The sequence below is a fragment of the Trachinotus anak genome, unplaced genomic scaffold (assembly GCF_046630095.1).
Source record: "Trachinotus anak isolate AG129_WGS33_773 ecotype Australia unplaced genomic scaffold, CSIRO_AGI_Tana_v1 ptg000003l, whole genome shotgun sequence".
In the NCBI taxonomy this organism is placed as follows: domain Eukaryota; kingdom Metazoa; phylum Chordata; class Actinopteri; order Carangiformes; family Carangidae; genus Trachinotus; species Trachinotus anak.
In genome coordinates, this window is record NW_027273854.1 from 1457188 (window position 1) to 1473927 (window position 16740).

At 42.9% G+C, this 16740-nt stretch overlaps 1 protein-coding gene across 1 annotated transcript; it reads left to right on the top strand.

Moving 5' to 3' along the window:
* Window positions 1-1731: 1731 nt before the first annotated feature.
* Window positions 1732-16502, top strand: LOC139610612 (forkhead box protein K2-like). Its single transcript, XM_071465091.1, has 9 exons — window positions 1732-2218; window positions 8451-8645; window positions 9793-9946; window positions 10945-11091; window positions 11643-11836; window positions 12198-12400; window positions 12761-13012; window positions 13201-13401; window positions 14864-16502. The coding sequence occupies exons 1-9, from the start codon at window positions 1926-1928 to the stop codon at window positions 15079-15081; spliced, it is 1857 nt and encodes a 618-aa protein (XP_071321192.1). The 5' UTR covers window positions 1732-1925; the 3' UTR covers window positions 15082-16502.
* Window positions 16503-16740: the final 238 nt, after the last annotated feature.

A 16740-nucleotide genomic window follows, 5' to 3' on the forward strand; every position in this document is an offset into this window, starting at 1 on the left:
GAGAAAACAGTCAGCCGTTGTTACCAGCTGAGAGAGGAGATGAAAACTGCATTGAGATTGGTTTTGGTTCTTAAAACCACAAATACATCTTCTTATAAATATCAACGCTTCAAATAAAACACTGGAAAAGTGTAAAATATGGGACCTTTAAAAAAGGATTCATTTATCTCAGGTGGAAAATGTGACAAAAAGTGAACATTTCAGTCACTGGACCATCTTCATATACATCTAATATGAGCATCAAGTGGCAAAACATGTCACTTAAAATATAAATATATATAAATTGCAATGATATATAAATTTATATCATTGCACAGGCATCTTGAGTACTACAGGAAAACTTCAGGGCTGCACCCAAAAATTATTTAGATCTTTGTTTGTTCTGCTCATTATTTTCTCAGTTTATTTATGGGTTTTTATATGAAGTGTGATATGTGATAAAGTAATAATTTCCCCGAGGCCGAGGCAATGTCTCCAAATCGTTTGTTTTATTTGACTGACTTCAAAAAATAATTAATTCATAATGAAACTAAACAGATAAAAGCTCATGTGAGAAGCTGGCACCAAAGATGTTTGCTTGATAGATGACTCAGTTATCAAAACTGTTGCTTTATTAATTTCCTGTCACGCACTGGTGGACTAGTGGCTGGACGTTTCAGCTCTATAAAGATTTCATAACCTTGGAGCCACAAGAACTAATGTTTCCACAAAGAGGAACAGACAGGTTTAGTGTAGCAGGACACTGTAGACTCACAAAAGGCCAGTTTTCTTCTTTTCCATTATTTGTTGTCTTGAAGATGATATATGCATTTTGCTCTGGCATGTTCTTACCTCTATAGACACTTTTATGTCAAGCTCTTCTCAAACTCAAGACCATTTTCTTATGTTAACTTGGTTTAACCTCCATTCTGCATTCAGTTAAAACGCACTGTTAGCGCCTAATCATGACTTCACACCTTGTCAGAGGTGTGATCATCTGATAGAGACCTTGGGCTGCTGCACACGCACACGCACACGCACCCACACCACTTCCCCACAGACAGTGTTTACAAACAAGTGGCCTACAGATGGCAGGGTCCCCCATCCTGAGGAAAACACGGCCCAGGATCACGGAACCTGCAGCCTCCTCCAGGGCAACATGGAGTAGGTCCGCCCGGTCTGTCAGGGCAACAAGATTTGTTTGCACTAATTCAAGATGTGTAAGGATGATATTTTAAAACGATAACTAACCTCATCATCACAAACTAACAAGATGCTGCAAAGGGGGCTGCGCGCAAACGAAGGCATGGATTCTGTAGTGGAGGAGGAAGGCTGCCATGCTCTGTGGCTTTGCGCTGCTGCGACGTGGAGGTTGAGGGGGGGGCTAAGATCTGCCTCAGTACATGCGGTCGATTCTTGGTTTGGATGCATCATTAGTGTGTGCTGCCGATGCATGATCACAGATGATCGATAATCTGTCGCCGTAGTGATTATTGTGACTGATTGCACGTGTGAAGACCCACTCCCGTCCTGTGCGGTTTGAATCCCTCACTCCGCCTCTTCCGACTCACCCAGCAGCATATGCGCGTATGGCTGCTCACCAACCGACCTTGAATCTGTCCTCGGATTAATTCTGGCGTGTGATTGGCCGCAGCCTCGTCGCTGTCCCGGCGTCCTCCGCTCTCATTGGTGGAAAGCGCTGTCAGTCGAGCCATATCCGCCTCCTGCTCCGTTCGGTTGGATCTCCCCGCTACCCTTTCTCTCGGCGGTGGGTCGGAGCCGCTGTCCCTGGCCTCGCATGTTCCCCTCTAAATTCCTGTTTTCAATTTGATGCCCCTCTTGTAGATTTGCTCCATTTACACGCCTGTGAAGGGCCGTAGTTGGGCGTCCGTACACCCGTGTCTTATTTATCCTGGTATCTGGCGTTTAGAGACTTTAACCCAAACATGGCCGTGGTGAGCGGATCGTCTGGGCCGGTTGCCCGGCTTGAGGGCCGTGAATTCGAATACATGATGAAAAAGCGCTCGGTGACCATCGGCCGGAACTCGTCTCAGGGCTCCGTGGACGTGAGCATGGGCCACTCCAGCTTCATTTCGCGGAGGCATCTGGAGATATTCACCGCCAGCGACGACGGCACCGGCAGCGGCGACTTCTACCTGAGGTGTCTCGGTAAAAACGGGGTGTTTGTAGACGGAGTGTTCCTGAGACGGGGCGCCCCTCCTCTGCAGCTACCGCGAATGTAAGTTCCCCCCGCTGGTGAACATGTGGATGCAACGCTAGCAGCCAGGCGGCTAAAGTTAACAGCTTACAACAACTGAGTTTGTGTTGGCTAGCAGGGTCGGCAGGACCACGTGTTTTAGCATGTTAGCAAGAATTCCGCATCCTGTTCCCAAAGCCATTTTCTTTGTTGACATTCTTGTTAGCAGCGGCGTTAATTAGCCGCCTGCCTTCTTTCCACATTCCCTCCTGTGGTTAACTTAGCGTTAGCCGCATTCCACAGTGTCTGTAGTGGAGCTAGTTAGCTAGCAGGACTTAGCTAGCTCGAAACGGTGGGGGCACTGTTGTTGGTTTTTGATTTTTTTTTTTTTTTTTTTTTTTTTTTTAATCACGTGGACAGAAGTCACAGATATGTGTGCTGTGAAACTGTAAACATTCACAACTGTGGCCATGCAAACACGATAGCTAGCAGTTAGCTGCAGCAGCGCTGTAGTTGTGAATGGAGCGCCTCTCGACCCCTAAACGTAAACAAACCAACCCGTCCCCGCCCTGCCGGCTCACATCAGCAGAGCCTGCAGGACCTTTGGCCTCTGTTGAAGTCAGCCGAAGTCATGCTAGGCAGTGTATTTAATCACTTATCTGCCAACATTAACCATTAAACGCGAGTTTGAGCCTGTTGGTTCACTTCAAAATTAAGTAAGACTTATTTGGGAGAGAGTTTGGTTTAGCTGTTAACAGGAAGTTTCTGAGCTATGTTGTGCAGGTTGCAGCCCGCACAGTGCCACTGTTAAACTTAAAGGATTGTTAATAATGTACTATTGTGAAATCTGCTGCTTTCCAAGCAAACATTTATCACATAGAGGAATCTACCCTGATGTGTATTTCACTTTGCTAATAGGTTGTAAAACTTGGCACTTGTATTCAGCAAGTATGTGCTTCTGGGTTTGGATGTAGGCCATGTTTAAGTGGCGGTTACAGATACATTTACAAATAAGAAAGAAATATTTAGTAGTGCTGAAATGCTAATTTTATCAACAGAAAAATAATAAACTATTTTATTGTTCAAGCAGAAAGGTTCTGCAGTGGGATAATATGGTTCCTTTGTCTGTTTTGTATATTTTGTAAATTGGGTCTTGGACTGTTGGTCTGGCAAAACAAGCAATGTGAAGACACCACCATGAACTCTGGGAAACTGGACATTTCAGCAGTTTAATCAACAATGAAAATAATTGTGTGTTGCATCACTAAAACTGCCAACCGTTCTCCGCTTCCAGCTTCATAAATATAAAGACTTAGTGCATTTCTGATTTTATATCAATGTCAGTTGAAGAATTTTTAGGCTTCACGTAAGATTTTGGGAAACTGGGAGACATTTTATAAACTAAACAAGTAATTAATTGTTTAAAAAGACTAATTAACAAAAAAAAAAACAATCTTTTAAGTTGTGTTTATTCATCAAGAACCAGAATGGAAAATAGTTTTGGACTTAATTGTGTTTTCCTTGACAATTTTGTAGCTGTGTGATTTTATACCCCTAGTTTTACAATAGATAATGAACAAAACTAAAATAAGGCCGAAAAAATAAGCAACAGAACATTGGATCCCCTTCACTGACTTGTGATTTCAAACATTTAAGAGAGAAGAGCAAAAACTATGCTTTTACAGAATTGAAACTATAAACCACAATGGGAGGCTTGTGTTTGACACAAAAATAAACCACACCAGCTTGTTTACATTTTGACCAGACAGATTTATATGGGGTTTTGGCAAAAAAAAAAAAAAAAAAAAAAAAATAGTTCCAATTTATTCACTAAAGTGTCCTGTCATGTGGAGAAACCCACCAGCCTCTGCCAACCCTGGCCATACTTCCCACCCTGCTCTCAGCTATTGTGCAATCCCTCAATGTGAAACCACTTTTTTGTACTGCACAAAGGAAAGTCTTGTTTTGACTTGATGCAATTTCTAAATTGGCTTTTTGCACAGAAAAATAAATTCTGTTTTACTGAGCTTGATAGTATCTGCGCTGCTCTTTAGCCACATCATACGTGCACCCAATGCATTTCATTCTGAAGGCAACACAAGGAAGCAGCAGCAGCAGTGGTTTCACATTGTATTGATCAGATCGACTGCAAATAAAGAGCTTTTAATCAATGGCAGTCTTTATTACACTTTAAGACACTGCTTAGCGTGGGCTCACGTGCTTTACTGTAACCCCTGAGCTAGAGGAGACGTCTTAAACGACCCTCACAGCCCAGGAAAAGACGGGTGCAGCTAAAGAGGCAGATTGATAGCATGAGAGAACGCGCAGAGCTGTGGCCCAGGGGACAGGTCGGTTGTATTCCAGGGATTCCTCTTTGGTGATGTAAACAGAGCGAAGAGAAAGGACCATCTTTCCCCTCGCTGCTCTCCCTCCCTCCCCCTGTTCTCTCCCACACCCACAAATTCTCTCCAAGTTGGTGCCCTTCCTGTCTTGCTGTCTTCTTTTGTTTACATTCTCTCTCTGTTTTTTTGCAGTGTGGGTGGGGGGAGAAAATCAGAAGAAAGTGTTCAGATGTAGGAGCTTTGTTGGTTGCTCCTCTAACAGCTTAGCAGCGTAGCAACTGTGCATCTGTTTTGGAGTTTAGGCCTCATTATTCACACAAGAGAAAAACAGGGTTGATACGCGAATGCATGCATGGAGGAGGGTGTTTGGCTACATAAACACAGCTTTCCAAGTGATGAGCCTCACACAGACAATTAAGAAACTTCTAATCATGAATTAAAAGTGTTGAAATGCTCAGTTGATGTTAGTGCAGAGTACTGACGAACAGTACTTTGAATACAGACAGAAATGTTCCTGTAGCATTGAAAAAGTTGGATTGGTCAAGTTTAATATTTATTCTGATGAGATGTCTCCCCATAAATATCAGTATGGCTTATTTTATTGAATGGGAACGATGGTTAACACCAATGTTGCAATTATTAGTTAATCTATTCACTTGATTTGTCTATTTTACATCAGAAAATAGTGAAAAATGCTCAATATAATTTCTCTTAGAAAGAAGCACAAAACTGCACAAAATGTTTGTCATTTTTATGATGGTTAATTTTCTTTTGATCAATTAACCAAAACAAGCTCTAATTATCATAAAGTATATTTTTAATATATTCCCCAAACTGAGGTGTTAAAATGTTGAATCATGTTAAACTAAGATACAGAAGATTTTCAAACAGAACGCAGCCACAGCTCTGATACGTTTGTCATCAATTAATTGTTTAAATGAGAGAATGTGCTGCTTTTTTCAGTTATAGTATTATTTTAACCTAAAACCCAAAGTGATGTCTTCAAACAGCCTTTTTGGTTTAAAAACACCGACTGTACCATGACACACATCTAAGAAAACCAGCAAATATTAACACTTGTTTAAGTGGAACAACCCAGTTTTGCTCATTTTTGTTACAATCATCAAATCTGTGAAATTCTTTTTTTTTTTTTTTTTTTTTTTTTTTTACTGTTTCTGGTGTATTATAGACTAAACCTTTAATTAATTAATAATCAGTGTTGCAGCCCCAGTTGCATGCTTATAGACCAGGGACTAAAATAAGCTTGTAATGGTTTTCAGGGAATTATGGGGATTAATTATGACTCAGTCTAAACCCACACACACTCTGATCCTACAGGAACGATCAGCCAACATCAACATGTGCTGCTATGTAACATACCCACAAATTATAACGTCTCTAAAGCTTAATAGTTTTTCTAATGTTTAACAGGCTGCTGGTGTTTGGGTCAGTATTTATATTTGTGCTGCACAGCAGGTTGAAGCACAGGACAGATCATAAAGGAGCAGTATTGTCTTTGATATTTTGTTATTTACTGGTATATTTAGATATCATTGTCCCCACTCTGTCAGTCACACGCAGTCGCTCTGATGTTATTTAAGGCTCCTCCATAACTTCATCAGATCCACAGAGAAGTCTCTGCCCCCCCAAAAGGGTGTTTGGAGGGCCCATGCATAATGAAAGTGTCTCCCCTCACCAGTCTGGCTCCAGGAAGTGTTTCAGGCTCCTCCTGTGAGCGGTAAGGCTAATTTGAGATGTAAGTGTCAGGGATACGGTTCTCTCAGCAGATGCCAGCTCTGTGAGAGTCTGGCAAAAAAAAAAAACTGCTGTGCCTGGCACTTGTTAACTAAATAGAAACCAATGTTTGCCTGCTCCGTCTCCAGGGTGTCGCGCAGCCTGATCCTGAGCACTGATTTTAAAAGAGTTCTTCTATTCACTGATCATCTGGGACTGTTGAAGAGTTTTTTCAAGGTCCCATATTTTACATTTTGTCTGTGTTTTATCTGAAGTGTTGATCTCCGTCAGAAGATATATCTGTGGTTCTAAGAACCAAAAACCATCTCAGTGTAGTTTTGCATCTCCTCTCTCAGGCTTCTCTCTGGAGCTCTGGTAACAACAGGTCGGTCAGCCAATCAGAAGAGATGTTCTGAGCCTCTCTTCTGATTGGCTGACTGTTTTCTGAGCGATTGAATAGAAACAAAGCGGGTGGGGCTTGGAGCATGACTAAGAGCAGTAACTGCTTTGTTGTGACATCACAAAGTTCCAGAAGTCCTGACGGCTGGTTTTAAGGCTCAGTCTCTGAATACAGGCTGTGTGCATTTCTCTGTGGACTGAGGCTTTGATACTTTCACAGTATTAATATAGAACCTAGACCTGCTTTATAATCACAAACACATGGACATCTACCTTTAGACTGTGTGGAGCTTTAACAGTTTCCCTTCACCCCTCTGATATAAATGACAAGGCCAAACCAATGACAGGCCTGTTTTTATCAAATCCAAAATAGTTTGATTACAAGAAACTCTCCCTTCAACTTGTATAGTTTCTGTTGGCAGCATCTTCACATTCCTGAGTCTGTTTAGTTGTTTTTAGTTTTTTAATTACTCAGGAAATTAAACAGGGAAGTGAAGGAGGCTTTTTTTCAGGTATTTAAAACACCAGTTATTTTTATGTCCCTAAGAATCGGACACTAAACGTCAGGTTCAGACCTGTTGCAGTAAATTGTTCAGGTGTTTTACCCCCACCTGTAACCTCCTGCCATCTGTGACACGAGGAGATGAGGTTGTCACATTGTAAAAGAAATAATTCTGAATGAATGAGAATAAACATGTAATTTATTCTAATTTGTTTGAACACAACTCATGTGGACTAATCCTAAACCACCTGTTGAAATGAACTGAATCAGTTTGCTCCATTAAATGAGTTAACCACCTTTTTTAAACCTCACCCCTGTCAGATAAAATTGGTGAAGTCGCCCTTTAAACAGCGATGCGTGCCGATGAGGGACTGACTTCAGACTTTGCTGCTGTGGTGATGTTGCTGCAGTTGCATTTTAGAAGTCAGACACCTACACTTCATCACCTTTAATCACGATTTCTCCGTCTGTGGTGTCATAGTTATCAGTTCAGCACGCCGCGCTCCTTCTCTCAGGTTTGTGTTAAATGATGGTCTAGTTCACTGAAGATCCACAGGACACGCAGAGGATTCATCCAATAGACTCGGTGGCCCATAATTCAATGCAGCAACAAGACAAGCAAGTCCTGATCCTGCACCCTGCAGGGGCTGAAAGTCATAGTGGGAGGGAAGCGAATATAACAAAGGGGTTAAAGTGATTAAATAACTGCTTGGGCTTCAGCTATTGATTATTTCTGTTAGTAACTACCTAAAAGTTTTATATAATGGCTGTTTCCTGGAGGCCAGTGTCATTTGTCTGAACAGACCTTCAGTTCACAAAGATATAAAAATTTAAGGAGCTGGACATTATGAATATTAACCATTTATATGTGATAAATCACTGTCATAATAATTGTGAGTTTATCTTCTATTGTTTTGTGAACAGATGAATCAGTCAGCACTTATGAACAGAGAAGAATCATCTGAGATGTATTTGATTGTTACCATGGTGCTGAGGCGTCGTGGCTTATATCTACGGCTCGGTCTAATTCAGGCCGGTTGTCCTCCGAGGCGACGTATCGGAGACAGTTCCAGCCTGAACTCTAGTCCGCCGCAGTGTAGTAACCCTTCATCAAGCCATTGCATCATTATTGAAATTTGATTAAGTTACACGTTGTCTCTCTCAGCTGATTGAAGTCAGAGGCAGAGCTGTGTGCGGTGTTATCAGGTCCTCACTGCTGTTTTCATCAGATGCAAAAAAAAAACCAAACAAAACTGACATTTTTTATTTTAAACTGTGTGTCTGTTTATTTTTGCAGGTGCACATTCAGGTTCCCCAGCACAAACATCAAGATCACATTCACAGCTTTGTCCAGTGGGAAGAAAGTGAAGCGTGAAGCTCCAGAGTCCCCAGTGAAACCAGTACAGCCCCAGATCTCCCCCCTGACCATCAACATTCCAGACAACATCGCTCACCTAATGAGCCCCCTGCCGTCGCCGACTGGCACCATCAGGTACTCGCTGCTGGAAATGATGTGTTCACTGACCTACAGCAGGCAGCAAAGCAAAGATGTGTTTGTCAATCACAGCAATTAATTCTTTTTTTGTTATAATGAATCCACTAAAACACTAGATTAATCCATACATTTGATCAGGTTGAGGAAGCTTTTCTTAATTCAACATAATTCATTATTAGAGCAGCCAGTTTAATAACTTTCCCTTTTTTTAGTTTGTATAGGTTTTATTTTTTAATGAGAAATTTAGAATATATTACTATGTTGTTAATACAGCAGATATCTAAGTCAGGCCTGTATTACTTCAACATTCACAGGGAAAATAAATATAAAAACGTACTTCTCAGTTTCACCAGCTCTAAATTCACTTCTTTCCTTCCTGGTCATTAACCTACAGTTTCCCAGTCCATTCAGTGCAGGGCAGTAAGAACAGCCACTCCCATCCCACCCCTAGTTGACCTTGGGTTGTCAGCTGACCTTGACGTGGCCTCTGTGTGGTGATCAGCTTAGGCTTAGGTCAGTGACTGCAGGGCTCAGGGGGGGAGGTGGCTCCACCTCAGACTCTTAGATCCTCTCAACCCCTGATCTCAGCCAGATGGCTGAAAACCAACCAGGTTTCCTCTTTATTACAAGCCTCCCTTTGTAGGTTAAATGTTGAAATGTGTGCACTGTTCACGAACAGTAATGAAAGAGGCGGCAGGTGCTACACATGTGAGAATGTTTGTCTGGTTTGGCAACATCTTCACAGCCTGAACAGATATGGAAATCGAGCTTTACATTTAAAGTCTCTTCATCCCCTGGTTATTCAACCTATTTACTGGATAATCACGCTTGATTACAGTCTGAATGTTGCTTTAGGCTTTGTGGATCCTAAAGAGACTGCAGTGTTTCCAGACAATCTGGGTGGTAGGGCAATTTGCATAGATGTCAGCCAAAAGCGTGCCACTGCAGCACAGACTGCGGATGAACCGAGCCAGGGAACGCAACCGTGCCCCTTCTGGGAAATGCCACGCTCGTTATAGTTTAGGTTTAAGCACTTAATCCAAGCCTATATTTGGTTGTTTATTTCTTAAATGGTTGTGATCATATTTACACTAAGTGTCTTGGCAGCTGACAGTGTGCTGTTATTGTTGTTGTTTCCTTGCAGTGCTGCTAACTCGTGCCCCTCCAGCCCGCGGGGCGCTGGCTCTTCAGGCTACAGGATGGGAGGTCGCATGGTCAGCTCTGCAGAGCTGCAGCTCATAAACGACAACTCCCAGCCTGACAACGACAAAGAGGCCTCCGGAGGAGACAGTCCCAAGGTGAGGCCAATACCAGAGTCCAGTCACAGTTTCACCAGGTGTCATTGAACGTTTCCCGATGTCAGTTCAGTCGCCATCATCGCTGCTCTCTGCAGCCTCCCACACAGCAGCATGCTTATAAACAGCAAATCACACGTGCTCTGGTGTTAAACATGTCTTTGAATATTTTAATTCATAAATTATCACAACTTTCCAGACACATTGTGTTGGAGTTGTTCACACTCATTCTGACTCATTTTCAGGCGACTGGTTTGTTTAGATCGTGAAAGACACATAAATCTCACCTGTTCTGAAATTTACAGTGTAAATATAAAATACTTTGTTCATTCAAAACACAGCAATGAAAAACATGACTACACATTGTCAACATATACTGTGTTTATACCATTATTACTATTTAATTCATATATGACATGTTTCGGTCTTATTACTGATCTTGACCAACAGATTTTGTTATTTTATATCTCTGACATATTTGTATCTAGAGAAATTCACCTAATTGAAAACTTAAACTTATTGCAGATATATTTGAATCCACATTATCTATTGGGCAATAAGTTAAACCAAATGGAAATATATAAATCGTTTGCAGTAATTATAAAATTGTGCCTCCATTGCAATTTTTCCAGCACTTAAAAATGTCCCGCTGAGTTCCTCTTTACAGTCCTTTAAAAAAATAAATCTATGGGATTCTTGGCTAAAAATAATTTTATGTTTAAAAAAAACAAAAAACAAAAATAAACTAATTTATCTTTGTCAGATTTTTAAAAATCTCAACATTTCATCATTTGTATAGGCTTAAAAAAAATCTGTCAGGCTTCATTGAAACTATCATATTTCATAATCATATTTTTCCAACACTGAGTTAAGAAAATAAAATATTTGAAGAATTAAAAAATACAAACACACTCCAGATTTCAGTGCATTGTATTTGTAATTTTAGTAGAAATTTTTTGCTGTGTGATTCATGAAATCTGCATTTCTCCTCTGCTCCACAGGATGACTCCAAACCTCCGTACTCCTATGCACAGCTGATTGTCCAGGCCATCACGCTGGCCCCGGACAAGCAGCTCACACTAAACGGAATCTACAATCACATCACAAAGAATTACCCGTACTACAGGACTGCAGACAAGGGCTGGCAGGTGAGTCTCAGCCGCAGGCTCAGCTGAGCTTTGGTGATAAAAATACAACAGACCTGCTCTAAAACAGCCACAAACACATCATCAATAATAATAATAACAAACTATTTAAAGGTCCCTTATTTTACTCTTCTGCAGTGTTTTATTTGAAGTGTTGATCTCATCAGAAGATATATTTGTGGTTTTAAGAGCCAAGAGCACAGAGCCTCTCTTCTGATTCTCTGGCTGCTTTCTGAGTGATTGAATAAAAGTATAGCAGATTTCAGGTAAACACTCAGAGAAACCAAATCCTATAAGGTTGGATGGTGGGTCCAGGTGGGTGGGGCTTGGGGTGTGGCTGAGGGTGGTGACTCCTTTGTCAGTTTCTGAATACAGGCTGTGTGCATTTCTCTGTGGACTGAGGCTTTGACACTTTTACAGTATTAATATAGAACCTAGACATGCTTTATAATCAGAAACACATGGACATCTACCTTTTATAAAATACGGGACCTTTAAAACATGTTTATTTTTGCTGTAACGTCCTCACCACTCGTGCTTTTCTTCTATTGCAGAATTCAATCCGTCACAATCTGTCTTTGAACCGATATTTCATCAAAGTGGCGCGGTCGCAAGAGGAACCGGGCAAAGGTTCCTTCTGGAGGATAGATCCGTCCTCAGAGAGCAAGCTCATCGAGCAGGCCTTCAGGAAACGAAGGCCCCGGGGCGTCCCCTGCTTCAGGACCCCGCACGGACCCCTCTCCTCCAGGTCTGGCTTCATCCCACCAATCGCTCGCTCCTGCTTGATTCATTAACAGAACTGCACCAGTGTAAAAGCATTTTATCTGGATGTTGTCTACAACACAGTAAAGCTTTACGGTGTGGTGTCAGAAAACAGAAATACAATAATGAGCCCAGACACTTAGTGGAGTCAATGATACTGGCAGTAAATGAGTAGTTCCACATGAGTCATTATCACAGTCTGCTCACATTTTACAGCAGCATTCAGTCACACCTCAGCCCTCAGTGATTATTCTATTGATTATTCTCTGTTGGGTTGTCTGTGTGTCAGCCAGCCACCTTTTCCTCTTTTACATTCAACTGACATTTAACTGACTCCACCCTCTCAGGAGTGCACCGGCGTCTCCCAATCACTCGGGGGTGCTCTCCGCTCACTCCAGCGGCGTCCAGACCCCCGACAGCCTATCACGAGAGGGCTCCCCGGTTCCGCTGGAGCTGGAAACCTCCTCCGTCCCCACCCCGGTCTCCACCACAGCAGTCCAGCCCAAACTGGCAGTCATCCAGGAAGCACGCTTTGCACAAAACACACCAGGTAGAACCGTCTCTCTCACACAGCGGTTTAAAGCAGCGTCTTCAGTTTTCAGTGCAGCTGCTGAAGCGTCTGTGGATGTCGGCTCTGCCACAACATATTATATTGTCTTATCTCACTGTCACATTAAGCCAAATCAGAGTTTATCTGTCCTGAACAAAGAAATGTTGATTCACCATAAAACTGTAAAGAGGTTGTTAAATTTTATTGCCTCTCACATTACTTGTTGAGCAGCTTTATTGTGTCCAGTGAAAACAGTTGCAGGGTTCAGCAGACAGCAGCGCTTCACTGGAAGAGCTTAAATAGATGTGTTTGCGCGCCGACCTCAGACATGACACTTCCTGGTCTGTTTCTCCGCTCCAGGCTCGCCTGTTAACAACCAGCCGGTACTCATAGCAGTCCAGCGTCAGTTACCTCACACCACCATCAAGCCGGTGACCTACACCATGGCCTCCCCAGTGAGCACCAGCGCCTCCCAGCCCGCTGTCCAGACCGTGCACGTCCTGCAGCAGATCCCGGCAGGGTCGCTCAGCCCCGCCACCGCCGTCATCGCCCAGCCAGCCACCATCATCAAGAGCGAACCGCAGGAGAACGGAGAGCACACAGAGGTCAAAGGTGAGTCGGGGAAACCTTTTCGTGACCTGCTGCATCACCACTTATGTTGCAGTTGGTGTCAGTGGGTGTTGGTAGAGAAACAATCCTCACTGTAACAGTATGAGGTGCAAACACAGCTCCCTGTCGCCCCTTCCCCGTGGTGTGTTTCTAACCGTCACTGACGTCCTCTGATGTTTTCATCCTCTCAGTCAAAGTGGAGACGGTTCCCACTATCACCTCTATAGGTGGCTCCAGTCGCATCATCCAGAGCTCCCAGTCAGCCACGCCCCTGCAGACTGTTACCATAGTGCAGCAGGCCCCCATAGGTCAGCACCAGCTGCCCATTAAGGCCATCACACAGAACGGCACCCACAGCATCACCACTGCCATCCAGGGACCCGCCAGCTCAGGTGAGACACACAGGAACGGTGAGAAGCAGCTGTGGGACGTTGTGTGGAGAGAAACTCAGAGAAACAAGGATTTTATTAGATGCAGCTATTTGTTTTGTTCCAATATGATTTCTAAAGAAATTCTCTTCCAAATGAATCAGGATGTTATTTAATGAATGAACTCTCTTTGGATGGATGTAAATAATTGTTCACTGAGGAGAAGAAATCAAATCTTAGTGTTGATGAGCTTCCAACATCTGTGTTAAATATGACATCACTCATCCCTGGAAGGAGGGAACGACATGGCTGTTATTTATGTATCCAAACTATATTTACATATTAATGATACTGTCAGCACAACACAATCAAATGGTAATTTATTGGTAATTTAAAAATAATCCATCATTTGTTTTTTGCATGAGGTTTGGAAAATAGAGGAGCACCTCCTCCAGAGTTAATCATAAGAAACCGATCAGACAGCACAGTCAGTTGTTTCCTGGATCAGTAGAGATCATCAACATTTTAAAAACTCGTCATGTTTATAAAGCTTCCATAGACGACAATTTTCAATACAACTTCTTTGTAATAACATTTTTCACAACAAAATTTTATTTCATAATAAAAGTCTATATATGATGGTAATGATATTGAATTAATTTTTTTGTTACGGATTAATCAGCTGATTGTTTTCCCTCTGTCGGGTCTGTAAACGTCAGGAAATTGTCGTCACATTGCCACAAATCTCAGGTGATGTCTGGTGATTTGATGGTTTTTGTCCGACCAACCATCTAAAATGCAAAATGCGTTCAGTTTCCCGTCATACAAGATGAAGAAAAACAGGAAGTCTTCTCGTCTGAGAAGCTGCAACCAGACATATTTATGTGATTACACAGAGTCTAATAATCCATGTATAATCAGGTTAAAAGCCCAAACAGAATAAACTCTCATGCTCTGTATGAATAAACAGGCCTGAAGCAGTTTCACAGAGGAAGTTTAAACCTTTTCATAAATGACCAATAACTAACGATTTAACCTCATTAACGTTTGGCTGCGTTCTTCTTCTTCTACCATACGTTTCTCCACTTCCCAAAAATCCCTGGCTTCCAGGCTGAACTAGAAGAGATTGATTCATCAGCTGATCAAAGAAATGCAAGAGACAGTATATCCGCTGAGGAGGATGAGTGACTCTCCTCTGTTCGTTTTAGCAGAACGACTGATGGATGAGTCGGACGTCTTCAGCTGCAGGTTCATGTGGTCTCATTACAGGAGATAACTCACCACACACACTCAAGTGCACCACGAGATCTGACAGTTCTGTTTATGTTCAGCAATAAACACTTTCTCTGCCTCCACTGAATAAAAGTCTTTATTATCTCCTCCCGTCGGAGCCAAACCACACGTCCCACAGGCCAGCTGCTTCCAGATGTTGGTTCATTCCAGTGAAACATTTCCTCTGCTAACCCACATCTTCTCTTCGCTTCAGCTGTGGCGAGCCCCCTCCACCTGCTGGCGGCCCACGCCTCGGCCTCGGCCTCCCTCCCCACCAAGCGGCAGAACGGGGACCAGCTGGCCAGCGAACAGCCGGACGCCAAACGCATCAAATCGGAGGACGAGGCGGCCCCGGCCCCCTCAGCCCCGGCCGCCGCCACAGCAGACTCGGACTCGCCAGCAGCTAACGACCAAGGCAGCCACCTCAACTAGTCTGTACAACCACACACACCACACAACCCCGCCACCCACCACCCACCACCACCACTTTTTCCTCCCTCCTGTCTTCGTCCCCCGTCGTTTGTTTTGTTACTCCTCCTTCTACCACTGACTCCAGAGGTGCCAAACGGAGAGGAATCTTTTCATTTTCAGTTTGGGTTATCTGTTCTAGAGCATCGAAAGAAAAAAATAATAATGTCCACCCCTTTAAAGACTGGAACGTGGGTTGAGAACAAAATAAAGAAACAGGACAAAGATGAACTCAAAAGGTGTCCCCTGTGAGCCACTGAAACAGGAGAGTGACTAAACCAAGACCACAGGAAGCCTTAACAACAATTAACCCTTAAGAGCTGACCTTTGACCTCACGCAGGTCCAGGAGGGGGGGAGGGGCCCCGACTCAGCTCAGGCTGGATGCCACCTTTCTGCCGCATCTACCTCAGAGCAGATAGGAGACTCCGGCAGCCAGCAGACGACATCGTCCCCAGGCCCGCGACCGTCGTCTGTCCGACGAGCGTCCAACGGTTCAAACGAAAAGTTACGGTCAACGCATCCAGAAAGGGATCAACTCGGAGCCAATATTCCTGAAAACTCTGGCAGCTAGCCTCTCACAATACTGACCTTCCTTTATATCGCAGCTGTACGTAGATATGCAGTATTTTGTTGTTCAAAATGTGGAGCATAGGATTTTTTTTTAATGTATTTTCACTTACCTAGATAAGTAATAATTTAATTAAAGGAAGAGCTTAAAACGGTGAGGTCGGTGACATTTCGGTAACTAAGTTAGAAATTTCACTTTTTGTTTTTTTTTTTTCTTTTTTTTTTTTACGTGAACTTCCTTTTTTCTGTCAGTGAAACGGTGTAATAATAATAATAATAGTTTTCGTAATATTTTCTTTCCCCCCCTCGTTCTGACATATCCATTTGAAATTGCTTCGTTATACCTACATATTTTAATACTTGCACAGATAACTGATATAAGCATATGAAATCTCCATGTGTAGTTCCAGATGTTGACCTTGCATGTATCCGACAGAGAAGTTGTTAACTGTAAATTGAACAGAGGAGAAAAAAAGACCTGCTTTGTCCAAACCAGACCTGCACTTGATTCAATGTTTGTGTTTTCATTTCCCTCCTTCCTCCTCTTCCTTTTTTTTTTTGTTTTCCTCCCACCCTCCTCCTCCTCGTCCCTCCCAGCTGTGTTGATGTTGTGGTGTTGGCAGACCCCCCCATTCCCCGCCACCACCCCCCCCCCCCCCCCCCTTCTCTTTGCTTGATTATTTTACTCTGCTCTGGCGACCTGGTGAGTCTGTTTTCTGATTGTACACGTTCCAAACAATAGTAAAAGAAAAAAATTTGATGTTTGTTCTGCTTCAGTGGAGAAATGCTTTTTTTTTAATAAATTAATTTAAAGCCCTTCTCTGTACCTGTGTTGCTTCAGGGTCTGGTCTGGTTGTGCTTCCACTTTAATCCACTGGGGGGTGGCAGAGGAAGGTTTTTAAGACGTCAGGTGGTTGGAAAAGCAGCAGATTAACTTAAAGACAAGATGGCTGCATCAACTACACATGTGCAGCAGGAACACTTTGTGTAATGAATTAATCTGTTTTTAGTGGGAGGGAGATCATCATGTTACACTGAATTAACACAGTTCACTT